The 17,208-nt window shown below is 44.5% G+C and overlaps 1 protein-coding gene across 2 annotated transcripts in view; it reads right to left on the bottom strand.

The window, feature by feature from the left end:
* LOC115076171 (hyaluronan synthase 1-like) overlaps positions 1-15,329 on the bottom strand; it is a 77,360-nt gene extending 62,031 nt beyond the window's left edge. Inside the window, exon 1 of one of the 2 annotated variants that reach the window (XM_029577315.1) lies at positions 15,141-15,329. In XM_029577315.1, the coding sequence (XP_029433175.1) occupies positions 15,141-15,219 (79 nt within the window). In that variant the 5' untranslated portion in view covers positions 15,220-15,329. Of the gene's footprint in view, positions 1-15,108 lie in introns of both variants that reach the window. The other variant, XM_029577316.1, reaches the window with a different exon arrangement.
* Between the last annotated feature and the right edge of the window lie 1,879 nt (positions 15,330-17,208).

Below are 17,208 nucleotides of genomic sequence, written 5' to 3'. Positions count from 1 at the left end.
AAGGAATTGGCAAAAAAAATAAGAAAGGGAAGGTGGAAAAAAAAAGCCTGTGACCAACCGATTAGAAAACTAAGATCAGACAGCAAATGTAAAAAAAAAAAATACTTTTTATTGATTGCCACATGTAATCTTTGGGAATGTGCAAGAGTAGCACTTTATGTGGACCTCACAATGTATGAGATCAGCATGGAGGAAGTGGAAGCCCACGGGGCCTGCACAGAGGAGGCAGCAGAATGGGCTTCAGTGCCAGTAGCAGCAATCAGCACCTCACCAATAGTCACGCGGCAGCAGTGACAGTGGCAGCAGAGGAATGAGAGAGGCTCTGAGGTCGCTGGCAAAAGAAAGAGAGGGGGTCTGCCTTTAGTGTGCGCATGTATATTTATTTTATTTTATTTAAAGCTTTTCTATACCGGCATTCATGATATATGTATATGAATGGGTATATGAATGGGTGCCTGCCTGAGGGTGTGTCTGTGTATGAGAATGAATGGGTGTCTTCCTTGGGTTTATATGTGTGAGAATAGGTACCTGTCTGTGTGTGGTGTATGTGTGTGTGAAAATGAATTGGTGCCTGCCTGGGGGTCTGTGTGTGTGAGAATGAATGTGTGCATACCTGGTGGGGAGGGAGTGGTGTGAGAATGATTGGGAGCTTGCCTGGGTGTGTATGTTTATGTTTATGTGAGGGAGCCAGTGAGAGTGAGAGCATGAGTGTGTATGAGAAAATCCAGGGGAGCAAGAATGTCTGTGTGTGTGTGGGAGGGGGGGGTATGTGGAGGGGGAGAGAGTGTCTTACAGCCTGCGAGTGTGTCAGTGAGAGCGAGAGGTTATGGTGGGTATAAGAGCATAAATGTGTATGTATGTGACAGTGTATGTGTGAGAGAGAATGGACATGTGAGTATGTGTGTGAGAGAGAGGATAACCTCATAATCCTCAACAATATCAGGATCACTGGAAATCAAGAGCTCCCATGTATGGACAGTAGGGGCTTTTTAAAATCCTTATTAGTTTTAATTAGTTCTTCAGCGATTTAATTAGTTCTTCAGCGATTTCTTCAGCGGGACGGGACCGTGCGAGGCCTGCGCAGCCGGCGCCGAGACCCACCGGGGTAAGGCCCTCAATCGCACCCTCACCCCGGCAGACCCCCGCGCCGACCACGAGGCGCCGTCCCCGGACCACGGGCTCCTCCTTCAGCCCTCCCCCCGGCCGGCAGCCACTAAAAAGCAGCGCAGCACCGCCAATGAGAGCAGGGCCAGGAGGCCTTTAAATTACCCGCGGCGACGAAAACTCACCTCTTCAGCGATTTCTTCAGCGGGACGGGACCGTGCGAGGCCTGCGCAGCCGGCGCCGAGACCCCACCGGGGTAAGGCCCTCAATCGCACCCTCACCCCGGCAGACCCCCGCGCCGACCACGAGGCGCCGTCCCCGGACCACGGGCTCCTCCTTCAGCCCTCCCCCCGGCCGGCAGCCACTAAAAAGCAGCGCAGCACCGCCAATGAGAGCAGGGCCAGGAGGCCTTTAAATTACACGCGGCGACGAAAACTCACCTCTTCAGCGATTTCTTCAGCGGGACGGGACCGTGCGAGGCCTGCGCAGCCGGCGCCGAGACCCCACCGGGGTAAGGCCCTCAATCGCACCCTCACCCCGGCAGACCCCCGCGCCGACCACGAGGCGCCGTCCCCGGACCACGGGCTCCTCCTTCAGCCCTCCCCCCGGCCGGCAGCCACTAAAAAGCAGCGCAGCACCGCCAATGAGAGCAGGGCCAGGAGGCCTTTAAATTACCCGCGGCGACGAAAACTCACCTCTTCAGCGATTTCTTCAGCGGGACGGGACCGTGCGAGGCCTGCGCAGCCGGCGCCGAGACCCACCGGGGTAAGGCCCTCAATCGCACCCTCACCCCGGCAGACCCCCGCGCCGACCACGAGGCGCCGTCCCCGGACCACGGGCTCCTCCTTCAGCCCTCCCCCCGGCCGGCAGCCACTAAAAAGCAGCGCAGCACCGCCAATGAGAGCAGGGCCAGGAGGACTTTAAATTACCCGCGACATCTTGGCATCGCACGCCGGGCGTCGCACGCCAAAGGAGCACGACAAAGGGGCCTGCCCCTTTGTCTCGCCCCTTCGTCTCGGCCCCGAGAAAGCCACGAACCTTATCCACAGACGAAACTACAGCACAAACAAATGCCAATCAGCCATGGACAAACGGATGTTTCTGACCGGATAAAGCCATAACGCACCGACCACTTTCAAACACCTAAACCAATCCTTTCCAGCTACAATACAACACACCCTTCACAATCTCGCCAGCGTCCATCAACTAAAATCAAATGTCTAACTAGCCTTCACAGAATCCACTCCAGCAGTTCCAGCATCCATCCTAGCAGATTCCGCACGTATCCGGTCACCTCTAGCAAACCAGCATATAATGACACACAGCCATTCCATCCCCATACTCAAGAGAAAACTCAGAAATAACTCTCCACCAGACCCCATTCAGACACCCAGACAACAAAGACTCATCAACATCATGACATCTCCCATTACACAACTCCTCGGCCTTTCATTATTCACTTTAACCTTATTCAATGCACAGTCACTGTCCAAAAAAATGCACCTTCTAAATGATTACCTAATTGACAACAACCCTGACATATGTGCAATAACTGAAACATGGCTAAAACCCACGGACATATCATTAACAAACCAACTACCGACACAATCCTTCGACCTCTTCTCAATACCTAGACCGAAAAAGAAAGGAGGAGGAATTCTACTTGCCGCAAAAAAACAATTGGGTATAACACTACAACAATCATACTCCACCTCAAAACTTGAATGCTCCATATTCAAATCGCAACATCTACAAATATTCCTCATCTACGCCACACCAGGAACGCTAGAGGCTAACCCCTCCCCTCTAATAGAGATGATAGCCAAACATCTAAATTCAGACAAACCAACCATCATACTGGGAGACTTCAACATTCACGTAGACTCCACCCCTCAATCCACTAACTGCGAAACCTTCCTTACCTCCCTCAGTCACCTTGGATTCACACAAATAATCAGCGGGCCCACTCACAAAGCAGGTCATACATTACACCTCATATTTATCAACGAGAGCTGGTCCATCCATACAAATCCCACCTGCACGCCTATCCCATGGTCAGACCACCAGCTTATAGACACAACCCTCAAAATGAAAAACACACCTCCTCCAAACATCTCCAAAACCACCATTCATTTCAGGAAACCATGCGCACTGGAGTTACTCAACAAACAATGCTCCAAAGACCTCAAACAAATTGACTTCTCAGACGCCAACACAGCCACCACTTCATGGATCAAACTCACGAACAAAATAGCGGATCAACTCTGCCCAACCTCCTCAAAAGAAATCCAACCGACACGAGACAACAGAAAACCATGGTTCACCCCAGAACTCAAAACCCTGAAACAGAAATTACGAAACAAAGAACAAAGCTGGAGAAACAACCCTTCTCCCACATCCAGACTTGACTACAAAGCCACCCTCAACACCTACAGAAACGCCATACACAAAACAAAAAAGGACTTCTATGCAAAAAGAATTCATAACTTCATCTTCGACTCAAAGGCTTTATTCTCCTACGTCTCATCACTCACCAAACCAACACCACCATCCATTCCAGACCACCTAGCGCTCAGTAAGGCCAACGAACTAGCCACCTACTTCAAAACAAAAATCTCAAACCTCACCCTCTCCCTTACAACCCACCAAACGCTTCCAACACCTCATAGCACATACCAACTCACTCTGAATTCTAGACTAGAGTCATTCGAGCCCACATCAGCCATGGAGATTGAAAACTTACTTAAAAAAATTAAACCATCGGCACATCCCTCGGACCCACTCCCTACTAATTTGCTCACTGCCATCTCTAGCACCGTCGCAAAACCTATTGCAGAAATCATCAATACCTCCTTAGCCATGGGCACAGTTCCTAATCAGCTAAAACTTGCAATCCTCAAACCCCTACTGAAAAAACCAACTGCATCACCCATGGACCCAGCCAACTACAGACCCATTGCAAACCTGCCCCTGATCTCCAAACTGATGGAAAAAGCGGTAAATAAACAACTTTCCGAATACCTCGAGGAGCACAACATTCTTTCCCCGGCACAATATGGTTTTCGCAAATCTCGAAGCACAGAGTCCCTTCTGCTTTCCCTCACTGATAATTTACTTTTGAACCTGGAGAAAAAACAGTCATTCTTACTGGTCCTACTAGACCTATCTTCAGCGTTCGACACGGTAAATCACTCACAACTCCTAGAACAACTATCAAACATAGGAATCAAAGGCACAGCCCTCTGTTGGTTCAAATCGTTCCTATCCAACAGGTTTTACAAGGTCAGAATCAACAACAAGGAATCTGACCCCATCCTATCAGACCAAGGCGTACCACAAGGTTCATCCCTCTCCCCTACCCTGTTCAACATTTACCTCCTCCCCCTCTGCCATTTGCTATCTCAACTCAAGCTTACTCATTACCTCTATGCAGACGACATCCAGATCCTAATCCCCATCACAGAATCAATTCAAAAAACCTTCGTCTACTGGGAGAATTGTCTTAAACCAATTAAACAACTACTCTCCAGCCTAAACCTGATTCTAAACTCCAGCAAAACAGAGCTGCTACTAATCTCACACAACCTGAACAACCACCCACCTAGTCTGGCACAAACCACATCTTTAAACATGGAGCTCTCTGCAGACGTCAGGAATTTAGGTACTTGGCTTGACAATCAACTTAACCTTAAAAAATTCATAAACACAACCACCAAGGACTGCTTCTTTAAACTACAGGTCCTAAAGAAACTAAAGCCACTCCTTCACTTCAATGACTTTCGCCTCGTTCTTCAATCCATTATTTTTTCGAAACTTGATTACTGCAACTCAATCTTACTGGGCCTCCCCTCCAACAGCATCAAACCCCTACAGATGGTACAAAACGCCGCAGCCAGAATCCTAACTAACACTAATAGAAGAGACCATATTACCCCCATCTTGAGCTACCTCCACTGGCTACCCATCAAACAGAGAATCATATATAAAACCTTAACCATTATCCATAAAACAATTCATAACGTCGCACCTATATCTCTACAAACCCAACTTCGCCTACAATCATCGGCCAGACCCATCAGAAGTGCCTACAAAGGCACATTAGTCGCAGTTCCCGCCAAATCAACGTTAAGAAAAAGAGCACTATCCACTGCGGGACCACATCAATGGAATGCGCTCCCACCAGACATAAGACTCGAACCCAATCTACCAGAGTTCAAAAAAAGGTTAAAAACCTGGCTCTTCAGGCAAGCATTCCAATTCCCAGAGTGAAACTAGGCACCTCCTCCTGTCTTTCAGATCCAACCATTGCAAGGTGTCACAAACACATTGACACTCAATTTCATACACGGACTTGATTATTCACAATATCTATTTATTTAAGTCATCCTTTTCATATTATATTATTTAACCGATTACTTGCAGACTATTTACGCTACCAAAGTTCCTTGTAAAACGTGAACACGAATAATGTTATAATAATATTATAGGTTTGTTAAATACTATTGTTACTTTCACTGTTCCTTGTAATAATGTTCAATAGTTGATTGTTGTCATTCTATGTTCTATGTAAAAAACCCCAGTCTAATCTACCAGACCAGGGCAACCTTTTCGTTACTTGTAAACCGGACTGATTTGTATTGCATACAGGAATTCCGGTATATAAAAATTAAAATAAATAAATAAATAAATAAATAAATTATTGGGTGTTATTTGATATATGTGCTGTTTTGAAATATTTTATTGGTGTTTGGGAAATTGTAAAAAATGTATATGATTTTAATTAATAGAAATTCTATTTATCAGTAGTTTTAAAATATTCTTTTATTAGTATGGTTTTACTATTATAACTGATGCTTTATGTTTCTTGATTTTATTGTTTTATGAGGAATGGTGTTTCTGTTTTACCATTGTTAATAAAATGAAACCGTCATCTCATCCCTTAGACACAATTCCTACTAACCTTCTCATCGCAATAAGAAACTCCATATCAAAACCAATTGCAGACATCATTAACTGCTCTCTCTCCCAGGGTCTAGTTCCTGACCAACTTAAATTAGCCATTCTCAAACCTTTACTTAAAAAACCTAACCTTCCAACCACAGATCCAGCTAACTTCCGCCCAATAGCTAATCTGCCATTGATCGCCAAAATTATGGAAAAGATAGTCAATAAACAACTATCTGAATATTTGGAAGAAAACAACATTCTTGTATCTTCCCAGTATGGCTTTCGGAAATCGTTAAGCACTGAATCTCTCCTATCTCTCTTACCGATTCTATTCTATCTAATATGGACAAAAAACAACCACATCTTTTGATACTACTAGATCTCTCTGCAGCCTTTGACACTGTCAACCATTCATCTCTATTAAAATGTCTGGCAGATATAGGCATTAAAGGAACAGTCTTCAGCTGGTTCAAATCCTTCCTAGCAAATAGACAATTCAAAGTAAAGATTAACAACAAAGAATCACAACCGATCCCTTCCAACCGGGGGGTCCCTCAGGGTTCCTCCCTTTCCCCTACCCTCTTCAACATTTACCTCTTACCTCTATGTCATCTACTTACTAAACTAAACCTAACTCACTATCTCTACGCGGATGACATCCAGATACTCATCCCAATCTCAGAATCCTTACAAAAAACCTTGGCTCACTGGAACAATTGTTTGCAACAGATCAATCATCTTCTCTCCAGCCTTTGCCTCATTCTTAACAACAACAAAACTGAGATCCTAATCATCAATCAAGACATCAACATCAAACTTCTAAACCCAGCTGACCTACTCAACTCATCCACTCCCATATTAAATCACTCACCACATGTTCGAGATCTAGGTATCATGCTAGACAATCAGCTCAATTTTAAAAAATTCATAAGCACAACCACCAAAGACTGTTTTTATAAGTTACAAGTCTTAAAAAAATTGAAGCCTCTTCTTTATTTCAACGATTTTCGGATGGTCCTACAAGCCATTATTCTATCAAAAGTCGACTATTGCAATTCGCTTCTCTTTGGCCTTCCATATTCATCCATCAAACCCCTCCAAATGCTACAGAACTCTGCAGCCAGAATCCTTACCAATACGAATAAAAGAGATCACATCACCCCCATTCTCAAGCTCCTCCACTGGCTGCCTATAAAGCAAAGGATCCTATATAAAGTACTCACCGGAATTCATAAATCCATTCACAATATCTCTCCTCTTCAATTATGTAACCAACTACGCCCTCACTCCTCCTCTAGACCCATCAGAGGAGCATATAAAGGCACACTCTATGTACCTTCAACAAAATCCTCGCATCATAAACGTGCCATATCTACAGCAGGCCCCATTCAATGGAATGCGCTCCCACCAGACATTCGGCTTGAGTTCTGCCACTCTTCATTCAAAAAAAAACTTAAAACCTGGCTCTTTAGCCAAGCTTTTCCAGGACCATGATCATCATTTTTTCCCCTCCAACCAGCAAGAACATATCTTCTTCACAAACCCCCATTTTCCATACCACTACCTACTTCGGTATCTAATCTCTTGCTGCAGGACACTTGAGACTTTCTCACTTATACGTTATAATGTTTATGCTCAATAAGACCTGTCAACTTAATTGTTTAAGTCTTTTTTTTTTTTTTCTCCTTTATCTTTTGGTCATCAATGTTACAACGTTATCATTAAATTTTGAACTTATGTACACTGTTCCAAGTTTCATAACCTTGTTCTATGTAATGCCTTTTGGCAATTTTCATGTTCTGTTTCAATGTAAACCGATGTGATCTTTATTTCATATAGGAACACCGGTATATAAAAATCTAAAAATAAATAAATAAATATGATTTTAATTAATAGAAATTCTATTTATCAGTAGTTTTAAAATATTCTTTTATTAGTATGGTTTTACTATTATAACTGATGCTTTATGTTTCTTGATTTTATTGTTTTATGAGGAATGGTGTTTCTGTTTTACCATTGTTAATACACAGTCTGGCTTCTTGGGGTTTCCATTTCAGTTTTTTCTAATTTGTGCCCTTTATTTTGTATTCTGTATTCGGTGAGGATTTGTCTCTGCTCTGTGTGTGTGACCATGATGAGAGATTCTGCTAGCATGTAGTGTCTGTATAGGGATCTATAGCAATCGGGTTTGTTTTGTTTCCTCAGTAAGTGGTGTATTGGTATTCTAGGACCCAGTGTAATATTTTCCCTTGCTTATTCACAGGTAGGGTTATTGTTGTTTGAGTCCTTGGTGTTATTACTGTTATGTTATGATGGGATTGCAGTATAGATTTGGAATGTCTTTTTTGTGGGATTTTGTGTTAGTTCACAATGTGTCTGGCAGTGAAAGGTGTTTGTGCTGCTGTTACTGTGAGGTGACACCAGAATTTGAAAATATCTTTTAGTATAATGAGCTGTAAGGGAAACATCCAAGTTCCATTGTTTGGGGGAATTTCAGTGGATTACAGAGTTACAGAACTAGAGGTGCAAGATTTGTATTGACATTCTGTCCCTTCCTATATATTCCAGAATTCCAGCCATATAGAATTAGTTGAATGAGGCTATCAAATAATTTTATAGTAGTTTTACTATAATGTGAAACTGGCCAGCTTTTTAAAATTACGCAAAGACCCTTTGGACTTTTTTGTTAACACTTTTTTTATAACCATTTTTAAAGCAGGATCCATGCTATAGAGGTGGGTGTGATGAAGAAATGTCATTTTGGCTCCCCCCCAAAAAAAATTCTTCTGTCTAGAGATGTCACTGATTTTCTGCATTAGTACAAGAAGCATTACGGGGAGGATGCTGGAGAGGCACACAAATGCTTTGGCCCTCGGGCGCCGGAGACCCTTGGTGCGCCACTGGGTGTGAGCCATGGTAAAGAGGAGTGGAGATTTGGCAGGCCGCGAGCAGTGCCCAACCTGCTCATGACCCAGAAAACCACACAGTCAACAGGCATGATCGAGAATGAGGTAGGGGTGGGGGCTGAGATCGGGCGGTGGCGGCGCAATGAGGGGGGAGGAAGGCTCGCCTAGGGCGCCTAATTCCCTTGCACTGGCCCTGGGTGTTTTTTTCCTCGCCTCAGGCAGCAGATTGCCTTGAGCCACCCCTGCCCAACCAGTTGATATAGTGTATCTGGATTTCCATAAAGCATTTGACAAAGTCCCTCCTGAAAGACTACTTAGGAAATTAAGAAGTCATGGGATAGGGGACAGTGTCCTATTGTGGATTGCCAACTGGTTAAAAGATAGACAACTGAGAGTAGGGCTAAATATTAAATTTTCCCAATGGAAAAAGGTGACTAGTAGAGTGCCCCAGGGATTTGTATTGGGACCACTGCTTTTTAACATATTTATAAATGACCTAGAGATGAGAGCATTGAGTGAGGTGATGAAATTTGCAAATGACACAAAATTATTGGAAGTTGTTAATTCACAAGAGGACTGTGAGAAATTGCAAGAGGACCTTGAAAAAATGAGAGACGGGGCATGCAAATGAAATTTAATGTGGAAGTAATGCACTTAAGGATGGCTACATAATGCACATTAAGGGTCGCCATTCAGGAAAAGGATCTGGGCATCACCATTGATAATAAGTTGAAATGTCAGCAGCCAAGAAAGCAAATAGAATGCTAGGGATTATTAGGAAGGGAATGGAGAATAAAACAGAGAATATAATGCCTCTGTATCGCTCCATGGTGCAACCTCATCTTGAGTATTATGTGCAGTTCTGGTCCCCACATCTCAAAAAGGATATAGCAGAATTAGAAAAGGTACAGAGAAGGGTGACCAAAATGATAAAGGGAATGGAACGAGTCCCTTAGGAGGAAAGGCTAAAGAAGTTAGGATTCTTTAGCTTGGAGAAGAGACGGCTGAGGGGGAGATAGGATAGAGGTCTGTAAAATAATGAGTGGAATGGAATGAGTAAATGTTAAACAGTTGTTTACTCTTTCAAATTACAAAGAACAGGGAATACACAATGAATTTACTAAGGGATACATTTAAAATTAATAAGAGAAAATATTTTTTTACTCAACATATAATTAAGGTTTGGAATTTGTTGCCAGAGGATGTGGTGAAAGCTATTAATGTAGCTGCAGTTTAAAACGGTCTAGTCAAGTTCTCGGAGGAAAAGTCCATAAACCATTCTTAAGGTTGAGTTGCAGATATCCACTGCTTATTCTTGGGATCCTGCCACGTATTTGTGACTTGGATTGGCCACTGTTGGAAACAGGATACTGAACTTGATAGACCTTTGGGCTGACCCAGTATGGCAAGTCTTATGTTCTTATCTTATACACAATCAGACTGCTTCTCACTCTTACTTCACTCATAGCTCACGGTCCCTCTGCTCCCCTCACTCACTCTCTCCCCCATATACAACCCACAGCCCCACCAATACCCTTACTCACTTGCCCTCCCTTCCCTCCAGTCTCCTCACTCACTCGTGCCCCCTTCGTCTCCTCCCTCACTGTTTTGTCCTTCTTCCACCCTCATTCTGCTTTTCTCTAATCCCTTCTCTCTACCCTCTGCTCCCCCCTGACACTATCCCTCATTCACTTCCCCTTCCCTCTCCTAATGTGGTCACTAGCAGCATTGGCAGTAGGGCCCGGCAAGTCATCAGAGTAAGCAGCAATCTATCCAGGAAGATGACACACCCAGTAGCAGCAAAAGCAGGGGTCTGACACCCAGGGCCAGCGGAAGCAGTAGAACTAGGCCTGGGCCTAGGACGCCGACCATTAGGGGACAGGAGCCATGTGGGGTCACGAGCAGTGGCAACAAAGAGGAGTGGAGATTCGGCAATCTCCACTCCTCTTTGCCTCCATGGCGCTGACACTCAAGGCCCCACATGACTTGCAGCCACTAATGAGAGTGGTGACATGACCAGGGGGGGTGGGTGGCATGACTGGGTGGGGACAGCGAGATAAGCAGGGTGGGCACAAGGCAGAAGGTGCCTAGGGCGCCTAGTCCCCTTGCACTGGCCCTGCATTCATCTCGTCTTTTTGACCTTGGTCATTATCTCTCAGAGTCTCCTCAATTGTGCTAGGAAATTGCACAAAAAATAAAGGCCATTTGGTTGTCCCATTTCAGGGTAAGCAGCTCCAACACTCTGCTTTGCTTCCTCTGGGGCCCTAGGGGGGCCAGAAATGATATAAAGCACTAAAAGCAGTACACTTCTGCAGGGGTGTTGGAAGTGATTTACAGTGCTAGCTCTGCTCCATTTCTGTGGGAGAACCAGAACTGACTTACACCTTGGATTCCATAAAAAAGGTGACAGTACACCATTCTGGGTTGCTCCACCATAAATTAAGCCCTGGATAACAGACACAAAAAGGGGATGAATTAGGAGAAGTTTGAAATTTGTGAGCTGTAGTGACAATCATCAAGGCCAGAGTTAAGCCTGTTTGACAGGCACTACTGATCATATTTTGAACGTCTGCTAATTCAAACATTTTCTGAGTCTATTCTTTGCTCTACAGTACCTGCTTCAGTAACACCCCTTCCCCTCCTGTCCCTGTAGAAAAGGAGAGGAGGGGCTAAATTAGAAAGCAAAGCCTCAGTGCTCCCCTCTTCCTTGCAGGTGGCCTGAAGGGGAGGGGCTGGAGCAGAACATTCCTCTTTCTCTGCTTCTCAAGTCTGAAAAGAAGTGCGTTCCAAGCCATTCCCCCACAGGCCATGCTAACAAATATGCATGAAATAGATTTGTATGCATCTCAGGCAGCGAGCATTCAAATTTCTCATTAGGAATATCCTGAAAACCTGACCAGTTTTTGGCCTTCGAGAACCGGAATTGCCTGCCCCTGGGGCCTGTGCGTTATGAAAGCATTACAAAGTCACAAGGCCACTGGGCTGTACCCCTAGGACCAGCAGAAGCATTAGGTGGGGTAGGCGGTGGCCTAGGGTGCCGGAAGTGGGCACGGTGACAGAGTAGCCAGTAAGGGTGCCAGTTTTGAAAAGACAGACGTGATAAGAAGTGGCAAGGGTGAGGCATGGAGCTAGAGGGTTGGGATATGTATTTCTTTGAGGAGCTGGGTTGGGTTATTGTATGCAATTTGAGAGAGAGAGAGAGAGAGAGATCACGTGTTGACATCACCGCCTAGGGCAGCTAGACACCCTTCCCACCGGCACTGTGTACCCCCTCATTCCCAATTAACAGGCTTCACGAGCAATGAGTCAACAGCAGTGCATGTTGGGGCCATTAAAAACACTTTCAGAACCGATCTTTATCATGTCCTTAGTAAGGATGGCATCATTGCCAACAAACAATAAACAGCAGTGTTAATGTTAATGCTGCAGCTACACGAGCAACGCACAATCAGAGGAGGTTACTGGCTGGAGACATGGCCAGCAGCAAGAGGCATCACTAGGACACCTTAAATAATATAGAATCGAAAAAGAGTGTAAAGCAGGGGGATCTCCAAATTTGGTCCTTAAAGGTCGCAATCCAGTTGGGATTTCAGGATTTCCACAATGAATATGCATGAGGTATATCTGCATACAGTGCAGGTAGTATATGTAAATATGTAAATACATCTCATGGTTTGGGGAACCCTGGCATAAAGAGAACTGAACAGGAAGAGATGGCAAGAAAAAATATTCGGAGAAGGGGCCGTCACTTAGAAGTCAGAGCACAGGTGCAAGAAAACTGGCTACAGACTCATAGCAAAGGCAATTTTCAAAGCTCCGATGAAAAAAATAGAAATTGTAACTCCCACCCACCCATATAGTGGTCATGCAAACAATATGAAAGACATGAAGGAAAAACCTGAGAAGTCTTGATTTATCTTTCACATCAAGTGAGGAGAAACCCAGACAAGAGGTGTCAGCATGAAATCTAAGTATTCCCTATGATGCAGGTAGTGCAGGGAGTCAGCACGTCTGGGGGGAGGGTGGTTCTGATTTTGTATCTGGCATTCTTGTTTTGAATGGCACAGAGATTTGGTCTTCAGCTAGTGTTTCTAGGGCTGCAGAACTAATCCTTTCACTATTTCTTCAGGGCACCTGGAGGAGCCATGGGGCCACGGCAACAGATGTCCACGGAGAGTCTCAGATATCAGCCATTGTCTGCTCTCCTTCACAAGGCACACTATGAATTGCATAGCCTAGTGTGGAGTGTCTGCACACCTCAGAGGCAGAGAGCTTCTGTCTCAGTGATACGCCATTCCCAGTATGAGAACCCAGCAAAGGCATCTGCACATCCCAAAGCAAGAAGCATCCCTCTCACTAAAAGACCCATAGCTGCTCTTCTGGATTGTGCTGAGAAAGCAGGGGGGTCACTCTCAGTCCCAGGGCTAAGTCCTTGCACATTTCAACTTCCCCAGTGTGTAGATTCTCCAATAGTGGGGAGATAAAATATCTCCAGGGCCCAAGGTATAGGGTTTAAATTTCAACAAATCTAGTGTAGATTGATGAATGTGCCAAAATAACCAGTATGAACATGCTGGAGGGCTCTTCTAATTTAAAATTTTACTGCTGCAAATCTGAACATTATAATGCAAATCATAGAAACCACGAGGTCAAACCCCTTCCCCGAACCATTCCTAGCATCAGACTCTGGGACAATGTGTCTGCATACCTCAAAGGCAGGGAGCTTCTCTCTCACTAATACACCATTCCCAATATCAGTCTAGTGTGGTGTGTATACACACTTCAGAGGCAGGGAGCTTCTCTTTCACTAACTCACCATTCCCAGAGTCAGAGCCCAGTGTGGTGTGACTGCACACCTCAGAGGCAGGGAGCTTTTCTTTCACTAACTCACCATTCCCAGAATCAGAGCCCAGTGTGATCTGTCTGCACATTTCAGTGCAGGGAGCACCTTGGCTGATGGCAAATCTTTGACTTCTATTAGCCACCCTGTACTGTGTAGAAAATTCTAACTCTCTCTCTCTCTCTCTCTGTCAGTCTCTTTTCATTTGTTAAAGGGGAAATACCTGCTACAATGCAAGTCTGAAGGCCGTACAATGTACTAGCGTGGGAGAGATGAGGTGAAAGTGTCCCGTAACAAAAAAAAAAGAAATGCTCTTTTCAACAGGGTCTGAAACTGAGAAACCCTGAGAATGAATGTTAGGGAGAGGAGGTCTCCGTGCCTCACAAGGCAAGATGCTCTGTTCCTGGCTGCAACAGTGTAACGGAGCCAGGAAATGAGAGCAAGAGCTGCAGTGCAGCAAAGCACGGATAAGGTTGCATGCAAGGCTGAACTTCCATCCTCTTGATTCTTTGTCCCTTATCAACAGAAAGAGAGCCCAATCCAGCTTTGGAAACTATGGGAGAGGTGGGAGAAAGAGGGAGACGAACGTGACAGAGAAGGGAGAGAAAGACTCTTGCCATATATTTAACTGATTTGATTCTAGGAGAACCCTGAGCACTACTTTACTTTTTAAAACTTGATATTCTGCTTTATACAGGCATCTCAAAGTGGATAGGATATGTGCACCATTAATATATTGCCTTGATCAAAAGTGCTTGGCCATTTTTTAAATTCACCCATACTTTTTCATGTATAATATTTGACTTTTTTTTTTTTTTACAGAGAATCTCCAGTTCCTAGACAAGCTTGCTTCAGTGTGAAAACAAAGCTTAATTATTCCATCGTTGCAGAATGCATTACAAGAAGACATACATATGTTTGCAATAGTATTTCTTTTAATGAAATAGAATAATCCATTAAGCTAAGTATGAGCACAGGAAAGTTAAATTACTGACTTACATAGTAAGTTGGTGGCAGTAGTGGGATCAGAAGCTGTGTCTGTATGCAACACAGCTTGAATGGATTTGATAATGAAAATCACTGGTAGCAGTGATTGGAAGCTGGACATGCAAGTGTCGCAGCTCTGAAGGCTGCACAGTGAAAGTTAGTGACAGCACTGGGACTAGAAGTTGAGGTTTCAGGTCTCACCACTCAAGCTTCAAACGCAGACCCAAGGCCATCTGCCAAGGGAAAGAATCGGGAGTTGCTAAATTATTTCCATAAAGAAGACCTTTTTTTTTTTATGGCTGTGCCTGAAGAACCTGCTCCTACCTGGTGGAATGATCCTGAAAACAATGAAGTACCTTCAGCAGAAATCATTACTGGGGCTCTGCTGCAGCTGCGCTGGTCTCGTGCCTCATTCTCCTCCTCTCTGCTTTTCATGTTCACTGCCACAGTCTTACCAGGGCGTCCTCCTCCTCCTCCTATGCTCAGCTCCCACTAAGGGAGGAAGGCGGAGCCATGGACCCAGGTGGGATTCGGTCTCTCTTGACCCTCTGGCTGCAAGTTCTTAAATACAAAGCATAATGGACACTTCAGAAAGCATGCAGAGGAGAGAGTTTCCAGACACAGAAGTTCTGAATCTGTTTTTCTTCTGTTTCTCCACATTACAAAGCAATAAGGATTTGGAGGATAATTTTCAATGGCCCATACAGGACTAAAGTCTTCCAGGTAGATTTTACCCACAGACTTTAGCCCAAATTTCCAACGTGGATTTATGCGTGTGCATCTGCTTTGAAAATCCACAGGTGCGTGCAGGCCCTGGCGCAGCAGCCATAGCGATGTGCATGTAGATTTACATGCAGACTTTTTGAAAGTAGATGCATAAATCCTCCCCCCCCCCCCCCTCCCACACGCTGCCCCTCTTTGAACAGCTACATACGATTGTACAAAATCCTGCTGTGTTTGTCCTTTTACACACAGAGATCCTGATTCAATTTTCAAACGTAGATTTTCATGCAGGAACCAGGCTGCGGCCTCTGGGCCTTTTGAAAATTTGGTCCTTAATGTGCCCTCCCTGTCAGGTAAGGCAAGCACTTCTGGGGAAGGAGAGGCTTAACCCCTCTGAGAAATGCCATGCAACAACCAGCTGGGGCAAGGTGTGTAGTGCTGCTTTATAGTGCTCTATACCCACAAAATAAAAATAAAAGCACTGTGAAGAAAAAAAAGATGAATGTTTTTTTTTCAATATTTTGGGGACTTGTTTCCTATTACTCCCTTGTTGCCATTCAACCATATAACAAAAGCAAAAAGAGGGAACAGCAGCTCTCCTGATTTGTTGATTTATTCCATCCCATTTTCCCAAAGCTGGAGTCTCCAGATTTGATCCTCGAGGGCTGCAAACCCAGTCAGATTTTCCATAATGAATCTGCATGAGATCTGTTTGCATACAGTGGAGGCAGTGCACACACACAAATCTCATACATGTCCATTGGGACAATCCTTAAAACCTTCGAGGATTGAGTTTGGGGACCCCTGCCTCAGAGGGTCTTGCAATGCAGTGATTCTCAACCCAATGAATATGTATGAAATAGATTTGCATAAATGAGAGTTTTGCAATGCAGTGCTTCTCAACCCAATGAATATGTATGAGATAGATTTGCATACAATAGAGGCAATGCATACCATTTTACCTCATGCATATTCATTGTGGATATCCTGAAACCTTGATTGGCTGAGTGTGTCCTGAGAACCCCTGCTGTAATGGAATACTTGTTAGCTAGTTGCCTAGTTCTTTTACAGTGGATCTCAAACCAGTCCTCAGGCCTCACCATAGACAATCAAGTTTTCAGAATATCCCTCGTCCATTTGCATGAGATAGGTTTGCATGCACTGCCTCCAATGTATGCAAATATATCTCATATATATGCACAAGGGTTATCCTGAAAGCTTGACAAGGATTAAACCGAATTGATTTGTAACTCTGCTACATGAATTTCGGTATATAAAAATGCTAAATAAAGGATGTCTGAGCTTCACTGTTCTATTGTGCTGCCAGTCAGGGGCAGACTGAATAGTCATTTGTCCCTAACCAGCCATCCAAGGCTAGGGGTGGGTACTGCGGGCCCTTGGGCACTGTCCTATTGTGCAAATGGTCAGTCCACCCCTACTGCAGGCTGTGTTTTATTAGTAGCTGCCTCCTCTCCCAATTGAGATTGTATGCCTGCAAATGTATCTCATGCATACTCATTGCAGATATCTTTAAAACCTCAGCAGTTTGCGGCCCTATTTTGGACAGGGATCATGTCCAGGTTTGCGAGTTTACACTGGAGCAGTATAGCTCAAGCCTGTTCAGGAGAACTGGAGCCAAAAAAAAAAATCTGAAACACCATACGTTCTGGTACTTTCTTGCCAACCTAATGAGATAAGTGG

Source organism: Rhinatrema bivittatum, chromosome 14 (genome assembly GCF_901001135.1).
Source record: "Rhinatrema bivittatum chromosome 14, aRhiBiv1.1, whole genome shotgun sequence".
In the NCBI taxonomy this organism is placed as follows: Eukaryota; Metazoa; Chordata; class Amphibia; order Gymnophiona; family Rhinatrematidae; genus Rhinatrema; species Rhinatrema bivittatum.
Note: the sequence above shows the minus strand (reverse complement) of the source record. Positions and strands in the feature narration are given on the sequence as shown.